At 47.2% G+C, this 26,641-nt stretch overlaps 1 protein-coding gene across 3 annotated transcripts in view; it reads right to left on the minus strand.

The window, feature by feature from the left end:
* LOC147684387 (rho guanine nucleotide exchange factor 3-like) overlaps positions 1 to 26,641 on the minus strand; it is a 233,101-nt gene that overhangs the window by 42,855 nt on the left and 163,605 nt on the right. For all 3 annotated transcript variants that reach the window (XM_086940313.1, XM_086940315.1, XM_086940314.1), the window contains 5 exons: positions 18,040 to 18,147; positions 17,113 to 17,271; positions 10,996 to 11,058; positions 9,879 to 9,975; positions 8,572 to 8,648 (listed from right to left, as the gene is read on the minus strand). In XM_086940313.1, coding sequence (XP_086796439.1) covers positions 8,572 to 8,648; positions 9,879 to 9,975; positions 10,996 to 11,058; positions 17,113 to 17,271; positions 18,040 to 18,147 — 504 coding nt within the window. The remainder of the gene's footprint in view (positions 1 to 8,571; positions 8,649 to 9,878; positions 9,976 to 10,995; positions 11,059 to 17,112; positions 17,272 to 18,039; positions 18,148 to 26,641) is intronic.

A 26,641-nucleotide genomic window follows, 5' to 3' on the forward strand; every position in this document is an offset into this window, starting at 1 on the left:
TTATTTGCGATTAGCAATTAGCTAATCGCAAATAAGATAGCGATTTAAAGGGTGCCAGGGGTGTCCAGAGGACACCCTGTAGCACCTCTTAAATGCTAATTTAAACAGGTGTTGCACACACACATGTCCAAAGGACATGTGTGTGTGCAACATGCAACTCAGAAAAATAATTTAAAAGCATTTTTCTGAGTTTGCTATTTACCACGAGGTTTGACCTCGCGGTAAATAGCGGGCCGAAATTGCGAATTCGCAAATTTTAAATGGATGATTAATTGCATTTAAGGAATCTCAAATAGAGATTCCTTAAATGTAATTCCTCGCAAAATAGCGAAATCGCTATTATTGATTTTTGCATTTGGGATGATGAATCCCAAATGCAAAAATAGCGCTCGCAAAGGGCCAGATTCTCAGAATCTGGCCCTTTGAAAGCCGATTTCGGCTTGATGAATCAGGCTGTTAGTTCTGTGAATGGGGCCCAATATTTTTACCGTAGGAAAGCGTAGGGGTAAAAGAAAACAAGTTACTTACCTGTAACTATGGTGCCCCAGTATTGGCAACTTTCAGATTCCCATGCTTTTGTATCATTCCCCGTCGTCGGAATGGGAGTATCGGTAACAAAAATACCATAGCTGTAGGTACAAAAGAGAAAGAAAAAGGCCTACGCCTCATTCCCTTTTGTAGCATATCACCTTCTTTTTGTAAAAGAGACCAAACTTAGGCATCAGCCAATCAGAAGTGCCTCACCCCTTAAACCCTCCTGAAGGACCCTCGGAGCCTCAGATTTTCGTAGCCGTTGTGTACCAGACACCATATCTGTTGTAGGCTGAGCTTTCCTCGGGGAGGTGGGTGGGCGCATGGGAATCTATGAAAGTTACCAATACTGGGGAACCAAAGTTACAGGTAAGTAACTTGTTTTCTTTCCCCAGTATTGGAACTTTCATAGATTCCCATGCTTTTGTATCAGAGTAGCAAGCCGTTAGCAATAAAACCACATTTTGTGTCATAAAAGTATTGCAATAGCCAACATGACAAAGATACAAAATGTGTAACACGGAAGGTGGGATAGAAAGGAAAGCTCACCAATTATTGGAAGAGGTTCCTCAGGACAGCCTGTCCCACTGCCGCATCATCTTGTTGTAAGGACTCCAAGCAGTAATGCTTAGTAAAGGTGTGAACGCTGCTCCAGGTAGCAGCTCTACAAATGTCTTTAATCTGTACCCCCGCAAAGAGGGCCGTTGAAGATGCCACAGATCTTGTGGAATGTGCCCGAATCCTGCCAGTCAGAGGATTTCCTGCCGCAGTGTGGCAATGCAGAATGGCACTTGTGATCCATATTGAAATACTCTGTTTGGATAGCGGAAGGTCCTTGCTTGGACCTCTAAAGGCAACAAACAACTGCGAGGATTTCTGAAATCCCTTAGTACGTTCCAAATAGAATTTCAAGCATCGTTGTACATCCAACAAATGCAGTGTTTTTTCTGCTGGTGTAGCCGGTTGAGGAAAGAACGCCTGCAGAATAACCGGCTCATTCAAGTGGAAGTCCAAGGGTACCTTAGGCATAAACCTAGGGCTAGTTCTCAAGATTAAAGTGTTTCTTTTAAATTGTAGGAAAGGCTCCAGGATAGTCAAGGTCTGCAACTCACCAACACGTCTAGCCAATGTGAGAGCGAGGAGGAGAGCCAATTTCCATGAAAGGTACTTCATGTCAGAACGATGAATTAGTTTGAATGGGCCTTTCATGAGCTGAGAAAGGACTAAATTTAAATGCCAAGTAGGAGGCGGAGGTCTCACTGGTGGATAGACTCTGAACAAGCCCTTAAGAAACTGTTTGACAATCCTAGAGGACCACAAGGAAGACGCAGACCCAGACCTTCTGTATCTCGAAATGGCCGCCAAATGGACCTTAATCGATGAATGGGCTAGTCCCGACTTAGCCAGGGACAGCAGATAAGGTAGGAGCTGATGAGGCTTGGAAGCAAAGGGGTCAATCTTTTCTCTCCTACACCAGCAACAAAATCTTTTCCATTTAGACGGTAAGTCGTGTTCGTTGAAGGAGCCCTTGCCTGGGAGAGGACCTCCTTAATTTCGCTTGAGATGGGGAGATTCATAAACTCTCGCTGCTCAGGAGCCATGCTGTCAGGTGTAATGACTGTGGATCTGGGTGCCAAACTTGTCCTTCGGACATTGTGAGGAGATCTGGTATAACCCTCAAAGGAAGAGGAGGAGCTAGCGACAACAGATGAAGTTCCGTGTACCAGAACTGTCTCGGCAAAGCAGGGGCTATCAAGATCATCCTGCACGGCTCCACCTTGATCTTCCTGATGAGCCGCGGGATCAGAGGGATGGGGGGGGAAGGCGTAGACAAATGTCCTTGACCAGGCTATCGAAAGCACATTACCCAGCATTTCTTGTTGGTCGGTGTGGCAAAGAGATCCACCTCCGGTCTGCCCCACTGGCTGAAGACTTCTTCCAGAACTCGCTGGTTCAATTCCCACTCGTGGCTGACTGAGGTTGACCTGCTCAGTCTGTCGGCGATCTCGTTTAGAACTCCTGGCAAGTGTTCTGCCTTTAGCGATATTCCCTGAATGATCGCCCATTCCCAGATCTGTTGAGCTTCTTGCGACAATGGACGAGATCTGGTTCCTCCTTCCTTGTTCACATAGTGCATGGCCGTGGTGTTGTCCGTCCTGATAAGCACTTACGAACCTCCCCAGCGAGGAAGAAAGGCTTGCAGAGACAGTCTTATTGCCCTTAACTCCAAAAAGGTTGATGTGGAGTCATTGTTCCTGAGGCGACCAATGACCGCTGACATGTAGGTCTTGCATCACTGCTCCCCAACCCTCCAATGACGCGTCCGTTGTTACTATTTGAGGAGATGGGTCGTTTACGAAGGATAGACCTTGGGACAAGTTGTCTTGATATGCCCACCATAAGGCCGCTTCCCTCATCATTGGAGTTACGGTCACCTTTTCCTTGAATGATCCGTGAACCTGCTTCCATTGGTTGTCTAGTTGTTCCTGTAGAGGACGCATTCTTAGTCTGCAATGAGGAATACATGATGAAATTACCCCCAGCAGAGATTTGTAGCGGCGTACTGAAAGACACCTTCTTTCTTGTAAGTCTCGAGCCAAGGTCTGTAGTTTCTCCCTCCTTTCCAAAGTAGGGTAAGCTTTCGAGAGCTTTGAATCCAGGATGACTCCCAGGAAACAAGCCTTTCTGGACGGGACCAGGGATGACTTTTCATTGTTTAGAGTGAGTCCCAGATTCTGAAACAAATTTGTACAAGCCTGAACAGCGTCCAGCGCTGCCTCCCTGGACGGGGCCTTCAGCAACCAGTTGTCCAGGTAGGGAAGATCTGGAAATGGTTTCTTCACAGAAATGCTGCTACTGGCGCCGGCACCTTTGTAAAAATCCTCGGGGCTGAGCGGAGTCCAAAGGGTAAAACCCTGAACTGAAAGTGGCTCTTGGCTACTGTGAATCATAGAAACCTTCTGTGTGCTGAGTGAATCGGGACATGGAGGTACGCATCCTCGAGCTAGAGCATGGCCATGAAATCCCCCGGGCTGATGAGCCTCAAGATGTCTTGGAGAGAGACCATCCGGAAGGACAGGGAGATGAGATAGGTGTTGAGCTCCCTGAGATCTAAAATGGGGCGCCATTTCTCTAGCCTCTTCTTTACCAGGAAGAACCTGGAATAGAATCCTTGTCCCTTTTGATTGGAGGGAACTGTAGGAAGGTGGATATCAGACTATGGTTGCCCCCAACTTTTTGCCTGGTGTTTTGCTGGTTTTTCGACTTAGTTGACCTGGGGCCCTGCTATTCAGGGCCCCAAGCCTAGCTGTTCTCTCTAAATTGACAAGCATGTACCTTAGGTGCATCTACCGATTGGTACTGGGCCACCTTATCAGTCCCTGTACAGCATACTTTAGGTATCCAGGGAATAGGTGTACCCAGGGCCTACCAGGGGCTGAAGCATGTATTATGCCACCCCTGGCTGGCCATCCAAATCTGACAACTGGCTGCACGACAGCTGGGGCAAGGTGGTGTAATCACCCTTTGCTTTAGATATAGTATCTCTATATCTAACCCTAAAATGGACACATATATTCCTATCAGTCACTCCTATGGCAGGCCTCATCAATCCTGAAGGCAGAGTGCTTGGAATTATGTGAGATGGTGCTCTGGCATGAGCTGAGCCAGTTTGCAGCTTGCGGAACCAAGTCCTAATAGCTGTTCCATGATAACGCGTACCATATACTCTTAAGTGCATTATAATCCTTGCGGTTATTTGCTAACTTTGGTATCGCATTATCAAAACATGTCGAGTAAGGTGTCATACGAATTGGAATACTAACCCCTCGCCAATTCTGGCGACGGGGTTAGCATTCCACCCTTCTAGAGGGACACAACATGTATGTAACTGTGAACCCCGGTTAAAGTTAACTCAAGCCTCAGCATCACAAAATGGATGCTGCCACCAGACACAAGTCTGACCTCCTGCTGCTGGGAGTCCTTCCAGTGAGGAAGGCTTGGACAAAGGGTTTCCTGCCTTGGGAGGTGCTAGCACCACCCCAGACAGGATTTTGTGTATTAGGTAGGACAGGGCTGAAAGGAATGAGACATGCCTGGGGCACACAAGATGTCCCTGTGCATATGCCGGTCCAAACCAGTTCCTGGGGCACTCCAGCCCCAGAGCTGGCAAAGGACCGGACAAAGGAAAGGGGTGTAACCACCCCCCTTCCTGGTCCCACCCAGGGGAGGGACCTAGTCGTAGTGCAGCCCCCTTTAGCTGAATAAAGGTAGGAGCTGGTCCCATTCCAAATTAGATTATCCTGATCAACTTCACAAGAAGAAACTCTGGACCTCGACATTCTGCTCCACAGAAGACTGAAGGAATCTCCCTTGTGGGCAAGGAGTGTCCACCCTGCATCTGCAGGCACCATCAGCGTACCGCGACTTCCCTTTGTCGTCTTCCTGCAAAGGATCCAGACTTCAGAGCCAGACGAGACCAGGATTCCCAGACCTCTCCGACCTCAACCCACATCTGCAGCCGAGCTGAGACCCGTGGGTGCGACGAGACACGTGGGACCGGCCATCTTGAAAGAAGCAGCACTTCGCTCCAGCACGACTTCCGAGGCCTCCTCGTTCAAGTGCTGAGAAGCCCCGACCTCGAGCAGCTTCTGCACCGAAGATCAGCCCTCCAGCATCCACGAGATCTGCGTGGGGTCCTTCTGCCCGTTTGCTGCTCGACGCGTTGTCTGGTCACTTGCCGGCTGGCTAGTGACCTCCTAGACGACGAACACCGACAACTTTGCTGCTGGTCTGGTTGCTCCAGACTGGCCCTTGCTCCCTTCCAAAAGAGGAGCACCCCGGACCCTCCTGGTCCACTCCAGACGCCGTTTCCACTCACCGCATGGGTTGCCTTTGCCAAGGCCTGTTGAACCCGAATCCGGAGAGGACACCGCCGACAGCGAGAGCCTGCGTGGGACAGCTCGTGCCTCCATCCTGGTCGTCAAAGACACCACCTGGTCCACGTGGCTGCAGAGACAAGCGTCCACCTTCACCTGATCGCGACGACGACATCTAGTTCCACTCCTGGTTCCACTCCAGTCACTGGCTAGTGACTTTGAACATTGTCCCCTCTGCTTTCAGGTTCCTCTCTTCACCAATCCACCCTTGGATTGCACCGGACATCTTCCTCCTGGTCGCCTGCAGCATCTCTCTTCAAGGCTCCATAGACTTCGACGCGGAAACCCGACACGACTTCGCACCTATGCACCCGCAGCCTGTGGGTGAGATAACACAAGCATTTCGGTGCTCAAGGGTAGCTTGACTATCCTAGTGTCCAGTTCCATTGTCGTTTCAGTCCTATCTAGTCAGGAACGTCCGTACTCACCTTTTCTTTAAACTGTACTGTCCATAGACGTTTGTATGCATCTCGCGTATGAGTTCACACTCTGCACACGCGTTCCGTGGGCCTCCTATTACTTACCTCGAGTTAGTATAGCGTGGTCCCAGCAATCCTACAACCTCTGGACAGCTCCATTCCTTTAACTGACTTTCGCATTCCATTTATTTAGTATATGGTTTGCCGTGCCCCTAGGGCACCATTGTAAATCGTGCAACTTAAACGTATTTTTCTTAAGAGTTTGTCATGTGCTTAGCCCCCTGACCTCATAAAGAGTTCAGAGGTGTATGTTAGATAATAAATAACTGTTTATTTTCATAACAACCTGTGTGGTGTCCTTTTCATTTGGTATTCAAAGGTTATATGTGGTAAAACAGCTGGCTTCACATGCCATAAAGAGTTTAGCCTTAAGACTGCTTTTGTCCACGCTACTAGGATAGCTGGTCTATAAGGTTGACTTACAACCAATCACCATAAGGGTTGTTTGGACTGATACAAGGTGATCACTAGAACTAGTGAACATCATATATCAGACCAACTTCTCACAGGAACCGGCTCTATCGCTCCCTTCCAGAGCATCTGTTGGACTTCGAGCCGCAGGAGACGCTGGTGTTTCGATGGAATAGCTGCAGGGGGCTTGGGTGGAGGGACTTGCGTAAATTCCAAGGTATGCCCTTTCCGTATGATGTCGAGAACCCACCGGTCCGATGTTATCCTGGACCAGTTTTGAAGGTATTTGGTTACCCTGCCTCCAACTGATGATTTCTTGGAGGGTTCAGTAGGTAGAGCCAGGAGGCCGCTATTGGCGCTTGAACAAATCTCATCCTCGTCCAGCCGGTTTCCCCTTATTGTAAGGCCTGGAGTAGTTTGAAGATTGGCCTTGTCTTTGTTGATAAGGCTGACGGTATTGCTGGGAACCTGAGCCCGTGGATGAATAGCGCTGCTGTTGATAGGATCCCCTGTAGTTATTACCTCTGCCTCTGAAACCCTTGGAACTCCCAGGAGCCCCCTCAGGGTGCTCCATATAAACAGGCTCAAAGCATATGTCGACAGGAAGGACATGGGCTTGCTCATGGCCACAGATGAGGGACAGGAGGAGGAGAGTGACCCTCTCCCTGACCTGCTCACTCAGAACCCTGATGATGGGTCAGTAGACGGTGTTGTCTTTTGTGGCAGCCTCTTTGAGCATCAACAAAAGGATTGCAAACAAGTTCTTCAATCCTTTAGACATATGTTCTCTCTGACACCCAGTCAGACCAATTGGTGTACCCATGAGGTTGACACTGGGGACAGGCTGCCAGTCAAGAGTAAAATCTACAGACAGCCTGATCAGGTCAGAGACTGCATCAAGACAGAAGTGCAGAAAATGTTGGAACTGGGAGTCATTGAGCCCTCAGATAGCCCTTGGGCTAGTCCAGTAGTTTTAGTGCCAAAGCCTCACACCCAGGGTGGTAAGAAAGAGGTGAGGTTTTGCGTAGACTACAGAGGTCTCAATGCAGTCACTAAGACTGATGCCCACCCAATACCAAGAGCAGATGAACTTATAGACAGATTGGCTTCTGCCAACTACTTAAGTACATTTGACCTGACAGCTGGGTATTGGCAAATCAGGTTAGCTGAGGAGGCCAAGCCCAAAACAGCATTTTCTACCCCTGGTGGGCATTATCAGTTTGTGGTAATGCCCTTTGGTTTGAAAAATGCACCTGCCACCTTCCAAAGGCTGGTGAATCAAGTTCTCACTGGGTTGGATGACTTCTGTGCAGCATATCTTGATGATATAGCTGTCTTTAGCTCCACCTGGGAGGATCACCTGGTCCACCTGAGGAAAGTTTTAGAGGCACTGCAGAAAGCAGGTCTCACTATCAAGGCCACTAAGTGCCAGATAGGGCAGACACAGGTTGTATACCTGGGCCACCTGGTAGGTGGAGGCCAGGTTCAGCCATTGGAGAGCAAGATACAGGCAATCAAGGACTGGGCTCCTCCAACCACCAAGACTCAGGTTCGAGCTTTCTTGGGCCTGATTGGATATTACAGGAAATTTGTCAGAAATGATGGATCTATTGTGACTCCACTTAATGACCTGACAAGTGAAAAGATGCCAAAGAAGGTTCAGTGGACAGCAAGCTGTCAAAAAGCATTCGATGACCTAAAGCAGGCCATGTGCACAGCACCTTTCCTAAGAGTCCAGACTACTCCAAACCATTCATTGTCCAAACAGATGCTTCTGAGTTGGGTGTGGGAGCTGTTCTATCTCAACTGAATTTTGATGGTACACTATGTTTGGGCTTAAAAATTGAGGAACAGATGGGGGAGGGAGGGTGGCAGGAAACCTTGAAGGCAATGCTTGCTCAGTGTATCAAGGCGATTACCACTACTTTAAGGATGGAGGTGATGCATAAACTGGGTTAGGTGATCAGACTCCCACCTCACATGACATTTGTTCACCTGAACGAAACCAGGACAACAACTCCCAGAATACACTATTTCTTAAATGAAATCAAAGGGCGGGACAAAGGGTGTTCCAGTGACATGGACATCCAGTAATTCTACTTGCCAGTATATTATGTAGGTTATATTTCCCTATTAAAAGACAGTGTGCCCCGCTCCTCCAAGGACATGAGCGCTAGCTGAGCTTTTTGGCTGCTCGTATGTATAGCACTTACCCAGTCTAACATAGTGGGCCCAACCTCATCAATGGTCCCATCTTCCTGTCTTATCCTTCCAAGGTGGAGGAGCAGGTCTGAAAAGATAAACAGAGATGGCTGGATTAGGGTGTGGAGATGAGCAGTGGAGAAGGGATGAGGATATGGAGGGTGAATGAAGAAGGGCGGGATAAGGGTCTAGAAGGTGAGCCAAAGAGATGAATGAATGGGAGTCTGGGGAATGAACAGAGAAAAGGAATGGGGGTCAGGAGGAGAAAGAATTGAGAAAAGGGTCTGAAGGATGAACAGATAAAGGTGGATGTGTGTCAAACGGGTGTGTAGAGGACGAGAAGAGTCAGGAAGTGACCAGAGTAGGGGAATGATTGTCTGGAGAAGGACCTGAGAAGTTGGATAAGGGTATGGTGAAGGAACAGAAGAAGGGGATGGAGTTCTGAAGGAGGTAGATCAGGTGTCTGGTAAATCAAATGGGAGTGAGGAACAAAATACATTGGGAAAGACAGAAGCAGGGAAAGCAGAGGCCAGCTCTGTCTTCTCACATCCTTCCAAACCTGAAACAATGTGCGAACTCCTGAAATGCACCAATGGGCTCCCTGATCTCTTGCTACTTGTATCTGAAGTACAGCAGATTGCTAACCACATCCTGGGGTACTTGCCAGAATAACAGCACCGTTCAGCACACATGCCATAGAATGAGTTATATATTGCAGTATTATACCTCTAATTGTACTTTGTTTTCTCTTGTAACCTGCACACTTGTCACTCTTTCCTCCTGTATTGCACTGTTTGCTACCTCATGTATTTTGTTTGCTCACAATTGTCACTTTTACCTCATGTAACTCATCGTCTGCTTTTGTAATTTTGTTCATTTGTAATTTTCTGTTCCTATGGTGAAGCGCTTTGACGCCTTCGGGTAAAGTCCGAACTATATAAAAACGCATAAATAAATAAATAAATAAAGTGAATGAGAGCGCGTGTACGAGTACCAGTGCTGCCATCTCCAGTTGCACTCCGCCATTGGTGTTCACTTTATCTCGTGCTTGAACAGAAGTCTTCAAAGCCCGACACCCTGTGGGCTAAAGTCCATCTCTGGTAATGTACATTAGAGCCTGTGCATATGGGATACCCTCAAGCTCGTTCTACCAGGTCAAGAGTGCTGGAAGTGAAGAGGTCATGCAGATCCTACACCTTAGGGCACAACTCACACACCCAGCACAAGAATACCAGATCTGCGGCCACAGCTCCACCACAAACTGTGCTGGGTCCCCGTGACAGGCAGTCGCCTGCGAAGGGTCACCGTGTCACTTTACCTTCGTGCAGAGGAATGAGTGAATCCAGAGTGCTGAAGATCTCCGTCAGCTCCTCCTCCGACATAATGGCCAGCTTCAGCATCGGCTCATAGTAATTCTGAGGGGCAAGAAGGAAGCTGGTAAAGTATCATAACAAATATCTACAGCAGAGGCGGCAGCAGTGCAAGCCCCCTTGCAGAGGTCAGATGTTGCACAGATCGTGCCATCATCCCTCATGGAGATCAGATGCAGCACAGGGAAGAGCAATGCAAGGGCTCCTTAAAGGGGGCAGGTGCAGCACAGGCAGGAGGAGTGTAATCCACCTCTAACGCAGGAGTCCAGTGCAGCACAGGCAGGAGCAGCGCAATCCACCTCTCGCAGGCGTCAAGTGCAGCACAGGCAGGAGCAGTGAAATCCATCTCTTTCTCGCAGGAGTCAAGGGCAGCACAGGGAGGAGCAGCGCAACCCATCTATCTCTTGCAGGAGTCAAGTGCAGCACAGGCAGGAGCAGCACAACCCATCTATCTCTCGCAGGAGTCAAGTGCAGCACAGGAAGTAGCAGCGCAATCCACCTCTCACGCAGGAGTCAAGTGCAGCACAGGCAGGAGCAGCGCAACCCATCTATCTCTCGCAGGAGTCAAGTGCAGTACAGGCAGGAGCAGCGCAACCTATCTCTCACAGGAGTCAAGTGCAGCACAAGTAGGAGGAGCACAAGCCTTCTCTTCCTTGCAGAGCTCAAGTGCAGAACAGGCAGAAGCAGCGCAAGCAATCCCTCCTTTACAGAGTTTAACGGCAGAATAGGCAGGAGCAGCGCAAGCCATCCCTCCCTAGTACAGGTCAAGCGCGGAACAGGCAGGAACAGCGCAAGCCATCCCTCCCTTGTACAGGTCAATTGCGGAACAGGCAGGAGCAGCGCAAGCAATCCCTCCTTTACAGAGCTTAACTGCAGAACAGGCTTAAGGAGCACAAGCCATCTCTCCCTTGCACCGGTCAAGCGCGGAACAGGCAGGAGCAGCGCAAGCCATCCCTCCCTTGTAGATGGTGCAAGACAATCTGCCTCTCTGAAACTCTTTTTCACAGAGATCAAGTACAGCTCAGGTGATTATGGTGCAAGCTTCTTGGCCATCAGCATCTTTACCTTCTTGACCAGATTCAGGTCGTCCACCAGCTGTTGTTCTCCCTGCATAAGCTCAAAGATAACCTGTCAGAAAGAGGAAAAAAAGCTTCATATTTTGTTTCCAATAAACCAAGTAAACCAGTTGAATTTTTCCAGCAAGAGATAATCATGATGGAGACACAGCAATCAGTTTGTTGTTGAGCCCTTACACAGGTAGGTGGCCCGATACTGCCAGTCAACAACCTCAGCTCGAAAGATGTTAATGGTTTCTCTTGTAGGTTTCGGATATGGAGAAAGACCATCTGAAGCCCCTTCTATGGGCCAAGGAACAGAGAACATCAGGAAACGCACCAATAAAAAACATTGCATTTTTAAACATCATTTACTCTGCAAAACATGAGTTTTTAAACACACCTACGTTGTTTTAAACCTCAGTGCATGCTATTCACCAAACATCAGAGGAAGCAACCACACCCCAGGAGTAAAAGTCTTTCTGAATCTCCGGGTAGGAAAACCATCCCTCATCAGTACACATCTTCAGACAAATCTCACAAGAGCGCACCCACGCCCAATCATATATACCTGTATCCAAATGTCACAAGAGGCAACCACTTTCCTTGGGTACACCCCTCCTTCTAACTCTCATAATATCAGAAAAGGGCAACCCCCCCCATCAGAGGAAGACAATGACTATTGGTAGAGCTCCCCAGCCAAATATCACACGGTGGCAGCCACTTCACATCAGTACATGCCTCTGTCCAAATTTCAGAAGGACGGCCGCTCTCCATCTGCACTGTCCTCCTAATCTCAGAAGAGGGCAACTGCTCCCTATGGGTACACACCTGCCTCCTTCCTTCACCTCACAAAGTAAGACGAGAAGTTGGTTTTCGTATTCCCATTAATTTATCTCTGTATTTTTCACTACTAATCTCACAATGTGAACTGTCCAGTCCTGGTATGCTCTTCAACTCTTAACCTACTATATGTGGATGACAATCTTAAAGTGTACCTAAGTTTATAAATCATCATTTTTTCAGATTAATGTGTTTAGAAAAATGTAATTGTCGACTATCAGAAATGCATGAGCTAGGCTTGAGGTTCCAAATGTTAGCCGGAAAAGCAAAAAGCTGGAACAAGTCCATTGTTTCCTGGACTTACATCGCCCATTAAATTTGGTTGAATGAAGAGGACAACTTATGACAAGTACACATTTTCTGTTTTTGACTTGGCTAGACTGGACAACATTTGTTATGTTGGGCTTGCTCTGCTTCCAGTAAGACCCATCAATTGAACCGCAGATGTACACTCAAATGTGCTGATGCACTCCAAGGGCACTTCAATGCTCCATCCTGGCCATAATTCTGCTTGTAGGGTTCTGGCAAAAGGTTCTAAATGTGGAGGCTGAAGTTGGAGTGGATTTGCTGCTACAGCCGGCAGAGTGGAGCCGGTGGTGGGCATCTCCAAAAAACCTATTGTGTTGGATGACCTGTGCAATGTCGAAGTTGATCTTATGGTAGCCAGTGGAGTTTCCAGCTTATCAAGTGCTAGGGGTTTGGGCTTTGATGAGAATGTAAGCCCTACTGCACAGTCTTTCAATAAACGCCATACAGGCTTGAAAAATGTTAATCAACTGAAAAATGTCCCAAAAACCTCAACAGCTTATGAGTTCACACACTAAGAGGGTTCAAAAATCGCATCCATTGTACAATGTGTAAATTACATAGATCCTGGATGCAATCCGGACAACAAAACACGCTTAGTCAGAGAGAGTAGCGGAAAACAACAGCAATAATAATCAGTCAACATAATCTTAAGAATGTCAGACAAAAAGGAAAACAAGGATATTAAAGAAACAATGCCCAAAACACCTATACAAAAAAATAAAGATACACAAATATCATGTAATCTGCGTGTCACCTCACAAGCTAAAAATTGCTACATGGAATAATGGGGTTTCAGTGAAACAAGGTTAAGCAACTCCCATTAGAGTTGAGAATCTCATGCATAAGGAAATGGTGCTCTACATGCATCAAAGTGCCTGACGCTGCACAAAACCCCCTCAAAAACCTTGTGGAAAATAAGTTAAGATGCTCATAACAAGTACCGCCGACCAGTGTCAGAAACTCGAGGCTCTCTTACATTAAGAATTATCCCACAACATAAGTCAGAATGCTACTAATCGTCCAAGTACTGATAAACCCCTGATGAAAAAACTCAGGTGCTGACGGCTGTATCAGTCTCTCTTTATTTTTGTAAACAGAGAACTGGACGTGTAATCAACACTAAAAAGCCCTGGAAAAAGAAGAGATCCTTTCTACATTATGAAAGAAGGGGATAGGTCCTCCCAAACTAAATGTACAACACTCAAAGGTATGCCACCTAGCCTCATGACACCATATATGTGATGAGAGGAAGTGCTTGCCCCAACTAGACTTCACGCTACTCACCATGGGAAAGGAAAAATTCAACAATTTTTTTTTTTATAACCCTCACACACTCTAGTAGGGTCATGCTTCATCATCGGGTTCACTCGGACTCCTAAAGGTTAGATTACAGAGAGGCATGCCTGAAGCTCCTGCGAGATGAAAGACACTATGCACCTTTACAAACAGACCCTACTTCCCGCTTACAACAAACTATAAAAGGACTGGTGGATGAAGCAGTAGAAAACAAGCGGATTTCCAGAAAAGAGCAGGAGTTTGACCACCCCGGAACCTTGAACCCCTCAATTTTACACGATCCCTAAGAAGCATAAAAGGGATAACTCCCCCACTCCCCTGGCCACTAACATGTCATATCAAGGATACCAAACATCTGATAAACTGGCTGAAAAGAAAAGGAATATGATCCTTCCACAGAAGAGACCCTTCTATGCCTCGATGTAGAAACATTATAATCCAGCATTTCACAAGAAGAGAGTTTATGTATAAACATACTGCAGAACCAAGATTGGCAATTGGGCGCTCCGTTCAAATGGATAATGGCACTAGCAAGACTGGCTCTCACAAAACATTTCTTCAAGTCTGAGGACCAGACCTACTTGCAACGCCACAAAATTTCGATGGGGACCACATTTGCTCCAAGCATAGACTGCCTCTACATAAGCTGGTTTGAGGATAAGAACATCTGGAACAACAATCCTTTCCAAGACCAGATAGGATTATGGCGACGGCACATCAATGACGTCCTGGTAATCTTACATGACATTGAGGAGACTACAGAAGCCTTCAGGATAGGATTAAAGGAACCCATTTTTGTGTTTCACCAGGAATACCAACAGGACAAAGTTTATTTCCTTGACATCATCATCACGGCAAAAGAGGGGAAGCTCATGAGCTGCCTTTATACAAATCCCACAGCCCTCAACAGTGTGCTCCACTTCAACAGTGCTCACCCTCGAGCACTCAGACAACCTGTCGGCGAGACAATTTCTGTGAATCAGAAGAAACTGCTCAGACCTTCGTGATTTTAAAGAAGAATCAGCGAAACTCACAAGAAAGCGTAAAGAAAAGAAATATCCAACTAAGATCATTGAAAGACCCCAAAAAGGGCACCCCCCCCCCCCCCAAGGGGCGCTTCTAGAATTAAATACCAAACAAGGCACTAATTCCCTTATCTGCGTGAGCACACAATTCCTCTTCCAAGGACCTGAAAAGGATAATAAAACAAACATTGGCGCATGTTCACGACCAACTGTTTGACATTTAACAAACCACTGTTCTCGTTCAAACGAAACAGAAGTATAAGGGATAGACTAATACACAGCAACACCTGGAAACATCCATGAGAAAGACAATCTACCCTGTGGGACCTACACCCGGTTGCATTGGAGGGGGCATGGGAGACCAGGGAGCATGTATCCAGGATATGAGAGACAAGCAGGGTCTCAAAGGATGAGGAAACATGAAGGAGAGCCTAGTGAATGGAGGAGGTAAAAGGACTAAGCAGACAAAGAAGAGGTATCCTTTTATCAGGGACATAGATAAAGGAGAGAACAGTAGTGAAAAGGGAAGGCTCCATCATTTAGGAGCAAAGGGAATGGAGGAGGAGCCGAAGCAGTCTCCCAAGTGCATGGAAGCCATAGGACAAGGTAGCAGGGTACAGGTAAAACAGTGCCGAGTGAACCAGAGGGCCAGGCATGCATTCAAGGAGGTGAAGATTAAGGGACCCAGTCATCTGTGCAGGAGTCTAGTGGGGGCCTGGTTAGTGAGGGAGAGTTTGAGTCCAATGGCAGAGTGAGCCAAGGAACCCACATCTGCACCCTTTCCATTTAGTCTCCTTCCACCCTGTACAAGAGCGCCCTGAGTACAAATATGATTTGTGCACACTTTCGAATACCAGTGGGGTGTTATGGGGAATACTGTACAAAAACGTTTTTGTTTCCTATTTTGTCCACAGTATAACTGGTAATGCACTGATCTGCCTGTACAATTTCCTGCCAGTAGGACTTGGAGGCAACTGCAAGGACAAAAATCAGGTGTGCAATATTTTCACTCATCTAACCTGTGCAAAGTGCATATTTGGTGCAGAAACGGTTTGAGCAGGTGTTTCACTTTGCACTGAAAATTGATGGATGAAATCTCAACCACGGAAAATTATATTCAACCGCATTCCATAACATTCATTTTTTTGCTCGATGTGCAAAGACAGACCAATCAGATATGAACCAGTCTTTGCATCGTATTAAAAGCGAGAATTCAACCTAAAATGAATGAACAGGTCTCCTTTGCTAGGGCTGGCAATTCCAGACCTTTCAAATATTGTTTAACTGGATGGTGAGGTGCAACTTGAATCTTATGGCATCAAGCTACAGGGTGGAGTCGATAGAAACCATGGGTAACAGAAAAGGACCCTGGAGTCATGCGAGGAAGAAAACACAAGAATTTAGGGGGGGCAGTAGAATTAGGCAGTCTTAACAGAGTGGTAGCAAGTGTGAATCGAGGGGGAATTGGGAAGCTGAGCAACACATGGAAGTCACATGGAGGGGTAATAAGATGGAGGTGGGAGAGGGGTCTAAGAAGGGAACTGAAGTATTTGGTGAAGAATGGGGCCACAATCAGCATTCCTGGAAGAATGAGGAACTGAGCAAAACACAAGGGCGGAGACAGACGGGGCCCCTAGTAAAAGTGGCAGCCCTCAGCGCATAGAGAGCTAGTAGGGTTCTGATGGCACAGGAGAAGAGTGTTAATTAAGTGGCTTCTGGAGTTTGAGAGCTAGGCAAAGATCTATGCTTATGGTGAAAAAAGGAATAATGTGGGATCTCCTGCTGGATGGGGAGTGGAGCACGACATTGGGAACTGGGTGAAGAAGATGGGGTAAAGAGGCGAAGACCTTGGGATATGACGGAGAGCAGACTAGTGGGGCTCATGGGTAGAGGAGAGGGGCTACAAGCAGCAATCTGAATGGAAGAGCAGGGGTGAAAGGTGGAGTTTATGTGGGAAGGAGAGGCAGGACTAGCAGGACTCCGGCAGACAGATGACCAATGAGGGAGACAATGGCACATGTGTAAGTACAGCAGGAGAAGGGAGGCGGAAGAAATGGGTATCAGATGTATGTCTAAGATAAGAAAGTAAAGGGGAGGGCAAGTGAGCAGCAGTACTATGGGCTCGATTAAAAATGGGCTTGCACAACTTGAGACCCCACTAACGGGACATAAATAACTGCTGTGGTAGTAGGATGCAGAAATCTGCCACTACACAAATTATGGGAAAACTACATCAGGCCCGGACTCGCAAGTCCTCGCCTCACGCTCAACTCAAGGTGAAAGAGCTAAGCAACAAAGTAGGAGTAGGCTAATGGAGGTTAGTCCTACTTGAAGTCACTCTGTACACGTGCAGGAAATGCAGCTCCTTTCACAGATGGATGGCATATGAGGCCAGCATCTAGCATAAAAGTATGCCTCGAAAAGCTCCATCTATGCACAACAAAGACACATAAGCCAAGTGGATGGCACTACTTGAGAGGCAGACTGGAGAAACCCTACAGTGAAAACTAATGGATGTAGGGCCATAGGAACAGAGGATAGAGAGGGGGAGTTTCTGGCAAAGAATTTACCATGAATGTGAAAAATGCTAAAATGACACCATACATTGTTGAAGTTCATTCAGAGCCCTAGCAGTCTAGCGCCTCCCTGCTCACCTCCTGACGTTTGATCTCCTTGGCCGAGAGCTCCTCGCTGACATGGTCGAAGGTCTCACTCCAGAGTTTGCTGTTTCGGCGCTTCGAGTTCCCAGAGGAGTTTCTGGACCGTGGTGCAAAGCTAAACAAGCGACTGTCAGTCTTGAAGCTGATGGATCGCTGGGAAAATGGAAGATTATAGACCAGTTTAGCAGCTTTCAGGCCACTCCAAGCTCTACTGCAATATAGTTTAGGTTATTAAAAGTAACAATTGGCTGTTCCTGCATCGTCGGCTTTGCGCACTTCATTTAAGTTGTACTCATTTCTCATCACTGGTCACATACACCCATCACTAACCTCCTCCAGTTTAATGACGTCACCCGCTGCGGAGTACTGCCATCACACTTTACTCAATTATTACTGATTTACCATCACTGTCTTGTAGATTGTAATCGAGACTCTGTCATTCCCAAATAACTAGCCTCATCCATTTTATTGGTACCTCAAGACTGCCCCATCACTGCTCTCATACACACCTCTATGTCATGTCTATAACTGCAGCTTTCTTGGCCCTTTGGGCAAAATCACTTCCCTCATACACTCTAGTGGTGCCTCTAGTTCCACACCACTGCCCTCATACTCTCCCAGTGGTGCCCCTAGCTCCCCTCTACTGCCCTAATACACTCCAGTAATAACTCTAGTTCCCCGCCACTGCCCTCATACACTCCAGAGGAGCCTCTAGTTCTCCAACATTGCCCTCATACTCTCCCAGTGGTGCCCCTAGCTCCCCTATACTGTCCTCACACACTCCAGTGGTGCCTCTCTAGTTCCACATCACTGCCGTATTACACTCCAGAGGTGCCTCTATCTCCCAACCACAGCCCCACAACAACTCAATGTTAGTTATTGGTTAAGTCTGGCATATGTGACCGCGGGTAGGACACATACCTGGATGGACTGGCTCAGCCGCTTCAGAGGAGTCACTTTGGCTGGAGAGTCTTTGCAGGCCGGGACCTTAGTCTTGGAAACTGGCTTGACCCGCTTGTTGCATGGCTCCTTAAAGAGCAGAGATAAACAGAAGGTAAATCATGCAAGGACATCAGGATGTAAGCCACAACTTGGGGGAAACAAAAAAGTGTCTGAAGGAAAGCACTAGAGCTGCATACCATCAGAGGAGGCAGTGACAACAAAAACACAGGACGCACAGATTTGTTTATGGCAGGGCCATCTTCCACCGAAGAAGTGTGCACGTTGATTAGGTCCCTACCAAAAATAATATGGCAAGACAGAAATGCCCCAAGTACATTATGTTCCCCTCATTAAGAAATAAAGTGCCAATTCACAAATAGTGCCCAGAGAAGAGCATGTGCTCGTAATACAAGAGCTCATCCGCCTATATTGAGACCCCCCCCCCCCCCCCCCCACCACCACCAGGCAAGTCAGTGCTTCCCTCTACCTCACAGTGAAAGTACCATTCGAACATAGCTAAAAAGATCTTAGCTCGGTTTGACTATCACAGCGCGGACCTCACTTGGCTTCCAGACACTTCCTGGCCGGCTCATAGGGGAGAGGCAGCAGCCAGGAAGGGATCATGGTGAGCGGCTGCAGCACACTCATTATGAACCTTGTCCAAGAGCCCTTAATTCACCAAAGCTGCATACGATTACTGCTGTTCTTGGGATACCTCGCAGGTTGAAAGAAATCACCGTCCCCATACCAGTTAGAAAATGAAACATTTGAAATCAAACAAATCTAATGAAATATGCTACAAGGTAATAATTCCTAAAAACATATTTCAAGTAAATTTGTTTAGTACGGATCCAAACCTTCAAGTCTTTTCAACCCCTAAAAGCGTTTGACCATGCAGCAAAGATGTTTGACACAGAATTTGTAACATGACCTATAAAGCACAAAATGCTCTTGCCCACAGGATTAGCAAGCAGTGCCTGATTGAAGCACTGTACCAAACCACAGTGTAATATAACGCAAGAAGTAGCACCCTTCATCAGTACTGCAGCACCATCAATACCTGCCATCTGAGATTCTGCATCATCGGCAACAGTTATTGGAATTACGTGTTGTACATCATGACAATCACGATAAATCTAAAAGAAGCTTCATAACCTCACATGCAAAGCATGCAATTGCCCTCTCCTACTAAAGTCATCGTTCAATCTGGAAATTCACACCAGCAACTACTGCATCTCCACCCTTCTCTATGTTAATGAAGTGGCTAAACACACCCAATCCTTATCCGAAGACGCCCACTTGCACTCAATGCCGTCCCCTGCAACAGGGTGCACCTCAAAGGTTAGGAAACATCGGAACCATCGCTCCGCTCCCCTCCCTTAACACCCCAAGCTAACTTGCATCCATTCCACTCCTCTCGATGACTGGACAAAATTCAGACGTAATCTGAGTTTTGTATTATCACGATATCTCTTCAAATCATCTAAAGACCTTATGAAAGCATGTCACCATCCATGAACTCTTACTGGAAACGTCACTCCACTTCCCCCTTTCCAATTCTGAGCGAGTGGTCCGTACTAAGACCATCCAAATACCATCCATGTTGGTCACAAATCTTCTCTCACCCGAAAGCTTGGATACATCTGAAATTAAGCTGCCCAATGATCTTCAATCTTAAGCCATTCAAAGGCACCAAGCCTGCCTTACACGTATCTACTGAATACCTGTCAAATTTTTGTCAAGTTCAAAAAAGTCTCCCTGCCTCATCTACACAGTCACCCGCAACCCTGGACTCCCCTTGCGAGCAGAATCAAAAAGGTACACACTGCCAAGTCAATTCTGACGAGACAGGGGATTCTGGGATTTCTTGGCAAATTCCACATACACATCTGATGAATAACCTATATAAGTGAACCAAAAGCTTTTTCTAGCATAAACTTATCAACAGTTACCAAAAGCACTACACGTGGGATGTAAGGTAGGCGTAGAAAACGTGCAAAAGGTTACTAGAGTAAATGTTCCTATAGTACCTCATCTTCTGATGGGGAGGGGTATTTGTATTTAGTGTGCAGAAGGAAACCAAAACTCTGCATATTTAAATCTATTTCAAGCAGGCTGGAAGGAATGATTCATTCGGTCACTTCTCACTGCTCTTGCCAATTCATGATTACATCGCTATGTTCTCAAGGCAGCAGTTATTTTAAGAGAGTCAACATTTAGATAGCCCTGGAGTATTCTGCATCCATTTAAGGCCGGTCTTCAAACTTGGTGATTCCTCCTGAGTCGCCGCCACTACAAAGGTTTGATGCTTATATTGTCCTATAGGGCTCCTAGGTGCTTCCAGGCGTCACATGTTGCAAATGTTGAACAAACCCAACGAGGGTACTAGTAGATTGGTTTTACACCATAGATGGGTTTTGTTACAGGAAATATGTAGACACAGGTGTGTGCTTTGTGTAAGGCGTATAGGACGCTGCAATTAGCAAACCAGTTTATACTGGAAGAAAATATAGAATTGGAGTTACTAAGCAAGTCTGAATCTTAAAAATCGCCAGTGAGTCACTTTTTCTGCTATATGCCAAATGTGCATAACTGTTTCTCGAGAAAACTTCGTATTGTCCCAGGTTTTGCACCCATTTTGTATTAATATCTGTTCATTAAAATGTGACAATATGCAGCATGATTTGCCTGTGATTCCATGACATAATGTATACATTGCCTCAGACCTGGTGCACATTTTGTCCCTCCAGTGCAGCACAGTTTCAGTGGTGGACCATGATCCAAGAGATAAAGACAACTTGTTGTCAAGCTCAGAAGTTCTCTCTGATCATGGCCCGCTCCTTTGGAACTCGCTTGCACCAAAAGGCAAGATCACCTTCAGCTTCCATATAACCTGGAACCCAACCTCTTCCAAGGAGGCCTTCTCAAATCATGACTGTCCACTCAATTCCTTCAGCTTTCTTCTCCCTCCTCAAGCTCCACCACAACTTCCCACATTCCTTGTTACTTCCCTCCCCCAACTCTCTTACACATTTCAAATTTTGAAGCCCATTAACACCTACACCCATTAAAGAAACAAGAAATGTTACCCATCAGGCATGCTGCACTCTGATGCATACTACTCGAAGAGAATACTGTGCCAGGTGGAATGTTGCGGTAAGGAATACGACCTCAGGAAATACACTGCTATAAAAAAGCACACATGGGAGAAATAATATAGTGCTATGGAGTAATGTCCCTCGAAATGCTGTGCTTTGAAATCAGATCCATCAGACTGCTGACAATTAAAGATGTCCCTCATAGTGCTTAAGAGTAAAGTTTCTCTGACTAATTCGACACAGGTCGAATCCTTTGGAACACTGTTGCAAGGAATAATGATCCTGTGAATACTGTGCCATTGAATAATGATCCTGTGAATACTGTGCCATTGAATAATGATCCTGTGAATACTGTGCCATTGAATAATGATCCTGTGAATACTGTGCCATTGAATAATGATCCTGTGAATACTGTGCCAGGGAATAATGATCCTGTGAATACTGTGCCAGGGAATAATGATCATGTGAATACTGTGCCAGGGAATAATGATCATGTGAATACTGTACCATTGAATAATGATCCTGTGAATACTGTGCCATTGAATAATGATCCTGTGAATACTGTGCCAGGGAATAATGATCCTGTGAATACTGTGCCAGGGAATAATGATCATGTGAATACTGTGCCAGGGAATAATGATCATATGAATACTGTGCCAGGGAATAAATATCACGTGAATACTGTGCCATTGAAAAATGATACTCGGAATATGTGTCATGGATTAATGACCTCCAATATTGTACCAGCTAAGAAAGGCTGCCAATATCGTGCCTCCAAATTATATTTGCAAGTGATCATGTTCCAGACTGCAACAATTGATAATGCTGTAAAAGTGTGATACCAGTGAGTAGGAGCATCAAGGAGTACATAGACGGTAATTTACCTCTTTCCTAGTTGGTCGTCCAAAGGACTCTCTACAAACAAACGTTTGCCGCTCTTATTTCCCAGGGTTTTTGTACATGCCTGCAGGCCTTTTTGACACTGTAGCTGAACTTGACAATGCTCTACATAAACGTGGCCACTCTAGACAGATTGTCATATCTGATCATCATCATGGAGGCAGGGACCAGCAGAAAGTTGCTGAGGTTGTACAACTCCTGCTGGTAGCACAGAAGCACAACAATCCGGGTGACAGATGAGCTCTACAGGCTTGACTGGAGAGCCGGATTGAGGAGTGAGGAATTCCAGGCCTGTGTTGATCAATTCGGAGTGCTACCAGGTCTGATCCGGCTCCCATGATTCAGTTTGTAGATAAAGTAGCGGGGAGTCTCAATGAATGACGCTATATTACAGTTGAACTAGATCAGATTGCCCTCTTTGCATCCAGAGGAGTTCTCTATTCAAGGTACCAACTTTATTTTAATGAGAGGTAGTTGTCCTCAAATTGCGTAAAAGTGAATCTAGAAAACATCAGGTTGTTTCCCTTTCATGGCAGACACTGCAAATTACCCATTCAGCTAACAATCACAGGGTTAAGTCGGGAAAAGGGCCCAAATGTGAAGTTCTTGAGGGAGACCGATTGAACCCGAACCTCGAGAAAGGAATGCATCAATAATAAAGCTGTACCTTCAATCCTTAGGCTCTGTAACCGATCAATCAAAAGATCATGATTGACAGTTTCAAATGCTGCGGAGAAGTCAAGCACCCAAACCGACAGACCATGCACGCAACCTGGGCTTCATCCTGGACTCCTCCCTCTCCATGACCAGGCAAGTCAACAACGTCTCCTCGGCATGCTTCAACATCCTACGCATGCTACGGAAGATCTTCTGGTGGATCCCCACCGAGACCAGGAAGACCGTCACCCAGGCCCTCGTCACCAGCCGACTGGACTACGGCAACGCCCTCTACGCCGGGACCACCGCCAAGCTCCAGAAGAGACTCCAGCGGATCCAGAACGCCTCAGCCAGACTCATCCTCGACATCCCACGAACCAGCCACATCTCCGGACATCTGCGAGACCTTCACTGGCTCCCCGTCAACAAAAGAATCACCTTCCGCCTCCTCACCCACGCACACAAAGCCCTACACGACCAAGGCCCGAGCTACCTCAACAGCCGAGTCAACTTCTACGCTCCCAAACGCCACCTCCGATCAGCCAACCACGCCCTCGCCGCCGTCCCCCGCATCCGAAGAGCGACTACAGGAGGAAGGTCCTTCTCCCACCTGGCCGCCAAGACCTGGAACTCCCTCCCGACCGACCTGCGCCTGACCCAAGACCACCTCTCCTTCAGGAAGAAGCTGAAGACCTGGCTGTTCGAGCAGTAGCGGCTTCCCCCCCCCCCAGCGCCTTGAGACCCCACGGGTATGTAGCGCGCTTTATAAGTGTCACTGATTGAAGCAAGATAAGGGCTGCATTGCCGCTCTTATCTAATGGGACCCTAACTTCCTCAGTGACCATGATTAGCACTGATGCGCTGCTTTGGCCACTTCCGATGCCAAACGGGGTCATCTAAAAGGTGGTTGTTTTCTATAAACGAAGGTGATTGCATATTCATGGTATTCTCCACGAGCTTGGCAGGAAAAAGAAGCATGAAAATAGGCTGATAGCCGCTAGGATTCAGTACATTAAGGGTAGATTTCTTCAAAAGTGGAAGGACTGAAGATTATTACCACTGTCACGAAAAGGGTCCTGAGCTAAACATGGCATTACAAATCTTAGTCAGGTGCGTGGCCAGAGTCGGGCACTAGAATGACAAAATTAGGTGGACACGGGTCCGATGGAGATCCTGATTTTGTGTTCAGAATTGCCAGTTTGACTTGTTCCTCTAAGATGATCAAATTTGCTAAAGGTGATCCTTCCAGAATTCACCAGAGGCAAAGCATTAGTCTCCTGACATCTGGAATTGCTAGAAAAGAATCTGTTAAAGATGGTCTCAACCTTCTCTTGAAAAAAAGTTTGCAACTACTTCCTGCTGAATTATTTATTGATGGAGTAATGAGTTTGGTGACTGTTTGGAACAGTACTTTATTGAAATTACTAGCTGATTTTATTTGTTTAACCTCTTAGCAGCTATGGAACGTCCAGCTCCAGTGCTGAACGTTCCATTGCGCAGGTGAGGTTCGAACGTCCAACAGCAGCACTCCTGAGGTAGTGGTGCCGTCGGCCGTTGGAATAGGCGCAGCACCTAAGAGGCTAATGAAAAAGGCAGATTTTTCAATCTGGCAGATCATATGCTTTCCTCTAATTGCGTTACTGCCTCCGCAACCTTGCTTTGCAACCCTAAGTTTATCATTAAACTAGGGTGCTGAAAGCTCACTTCTCCTGAGTATTTTGGTGTTCGATGGTTAGCTCATTAATAAAAAATTCCAACCAGACTGAATAGTTCAGAGACATGAGATCAATATCATTTGTCTCATCTGGCTGGAATCCAGCAAGAAGAGAGTTCAGCTCGGAAGCTTGAACCCTGTGCCAGGCGTGAGACAAGTGGCTTCCCAAAGATCTCAGAGGAAAAAGTATTACAGGGAAGTCTAATCTCCTAGAGTAATGCACTATAGTCCGACCAGGTCAGGAGAAGTGTTCCCAGGCTCGTGATGGAAGAGTTATTTCTGAATATTCGATCAAGAGTATGCCCAGCCAGGTGTGTAGGACCAGCGATTAACCGAGTATGTCCAATGCAGGACAGCCTATCTACTAATTACTCCTTATCAGGATCCAGATCGTTCTCTAAATGGTAATTGAAGTTCCCAATTATAATGAACTCTGAATCAAGAAAAGTGGATTCCAAAAGGATCCAATCGTGTGAGTGAAGGAGGCTCTTAGCCCAGGAGAAAGGCATACAAGAGGCCATTGGAGGACCTCAGAACCGCTGGTGGAATCCACTCATTCCACTGTACTCCAGAAGACTGGTCTATCAGATGGATCTGTACAGAGAGGATCACTTGGATCATCTGTTTGCATCCGGTCAATCGCTTCACTGCAGGCGACCGGTGTATCCTGTGGCTCAATATAGAGAGGACCTATAAGGAAATGACACTTTTTGTATTGTCACCCACAAGTTTTTGGACTGATGCTGTTGGTTTTGGACTCAGATGCATGGAGGCGTGCTAACCAGACCTCTGTGTCCTGACCCCAAAAAGCATATATTACATTAACTATACCCAATCGGCACAAGCTAAGTTAGCTGCATGACCTAGCATATAGTACCCAGGACATGCAAGTTAGAGAGTCACCACAGGGACTGCAGCCCTGGTTGTGCCTCCCTGGGTGTGACAGTAAAACAAATCTTCCAGTCTGCCATTGCAGACTGGAAGAGCAGCTTTAAACTGCCAGCCCGGCTTTGCCATTTAAAGCAATGGCAAAGCCAAACTTCCCTCTGCAATATGCAAGTCACCCATATAGCAGACCTACCGAGCCGTAAGGCAGGGACAGCATAATTCATGGGAGAACATGTATGTTACATGCTTTAGCAGTAAATACATGAAACAGTTGTTTTTACAGTGGAAAGACTTGGTCACCCCATTGACCAGAACATGGTTACACGCTGAGCCCTTGGATGTGCCAAGTCCTGAACAGAGCAACTTGTTATCAAAAAACTTGAGCATCAAGTCGGGCTTAATGTAACAAGTCAAAATTAATGTAAGAGATCGCAGTTTGCAGCTTTTACAAAGTTGCCACTCTGTAGTCTCTGGTGCCTTTAACGGTTGCACAAGGAGCCTGTCTCTGAGACAGCTTTCTGCCCTACTATGGAGACCAGCAAGTGACTCCCAGGAAAGGAGACAAAGGAAACCTGCAATGAAGAGAGGTGTTACCTCCCTCCTAGAGGAAGCCAAATGGGTGTTGGCCCAAAAGGCAAGCTTCAAAGAAGAAGTGACCTGACCTCGGGTCGCTCCCCACGCCGCACGGCTCCTCCTGGGTGCCAGTGTATCCCTCCAGATGCTGCCGAGGGTTCGCCGCCCCTGGTGACTGTCTGAACTGCTAACCTTTCTTCTTCCTCCCATACGTGTATTTTGTAAAATTGTCTTTGTATTTCACATTTTGTCTCCCAGCCTAGGCGCTCCTTTTTGCGCCACTGCCCTCTGTGCCCCCCCGCCCCTGCTCCCCCGCCCCCTTTTGTCTTCTGTGTCCGTCCCCTCGCCCATTGGCCGCCCGGTTCCCGCCTCCCAGCTGCCCCTCCCTCCCACTTGGCCTCTTATGGAGGTCACCGCGTGGAAGCGCAGCGGATGCGCGCAGCGGGCGCGCCAAAGGCAAGCCCGTCCGCGCCAGGACCCCTGGACCCCGCGCCCCCCGCAATGCCAGACTGCACTACGACTCCAGCACCCTCCACGCACTCAACACCGGACAAGACCACCCCTGCTACCGGGCCACCCCGAAGCGCACCCAAGGGCCCTTCGCCTGCCGGAACTGCAGATTCACCAGCATCCAGCCCTCCAAACCACCAGCCAGAGAACCCAACCACCGCTGCATCCTCAACACTCGCTCCGCTCGCAAGCACGCCATCGAACTCTGGCACCTCCTAGACTCCACCGCTCCAGACGCCGC

Source organism: Lissotriton vulgaris, chromosome 10 (genome assembly GCF_964263255.1).
Source record: "Lissotriton vulgaris chromosome 10, aLisVul1.2, whole genome shotgun sequence".
In the NCBI taxonomy this organism is placed as follows: domain Eukaryota; kingdom Metazoa; phylum Chordata; class Amphibia; order Caudata; family Salamandridae; genus Lissotriton; species Lissotriton vulgaris.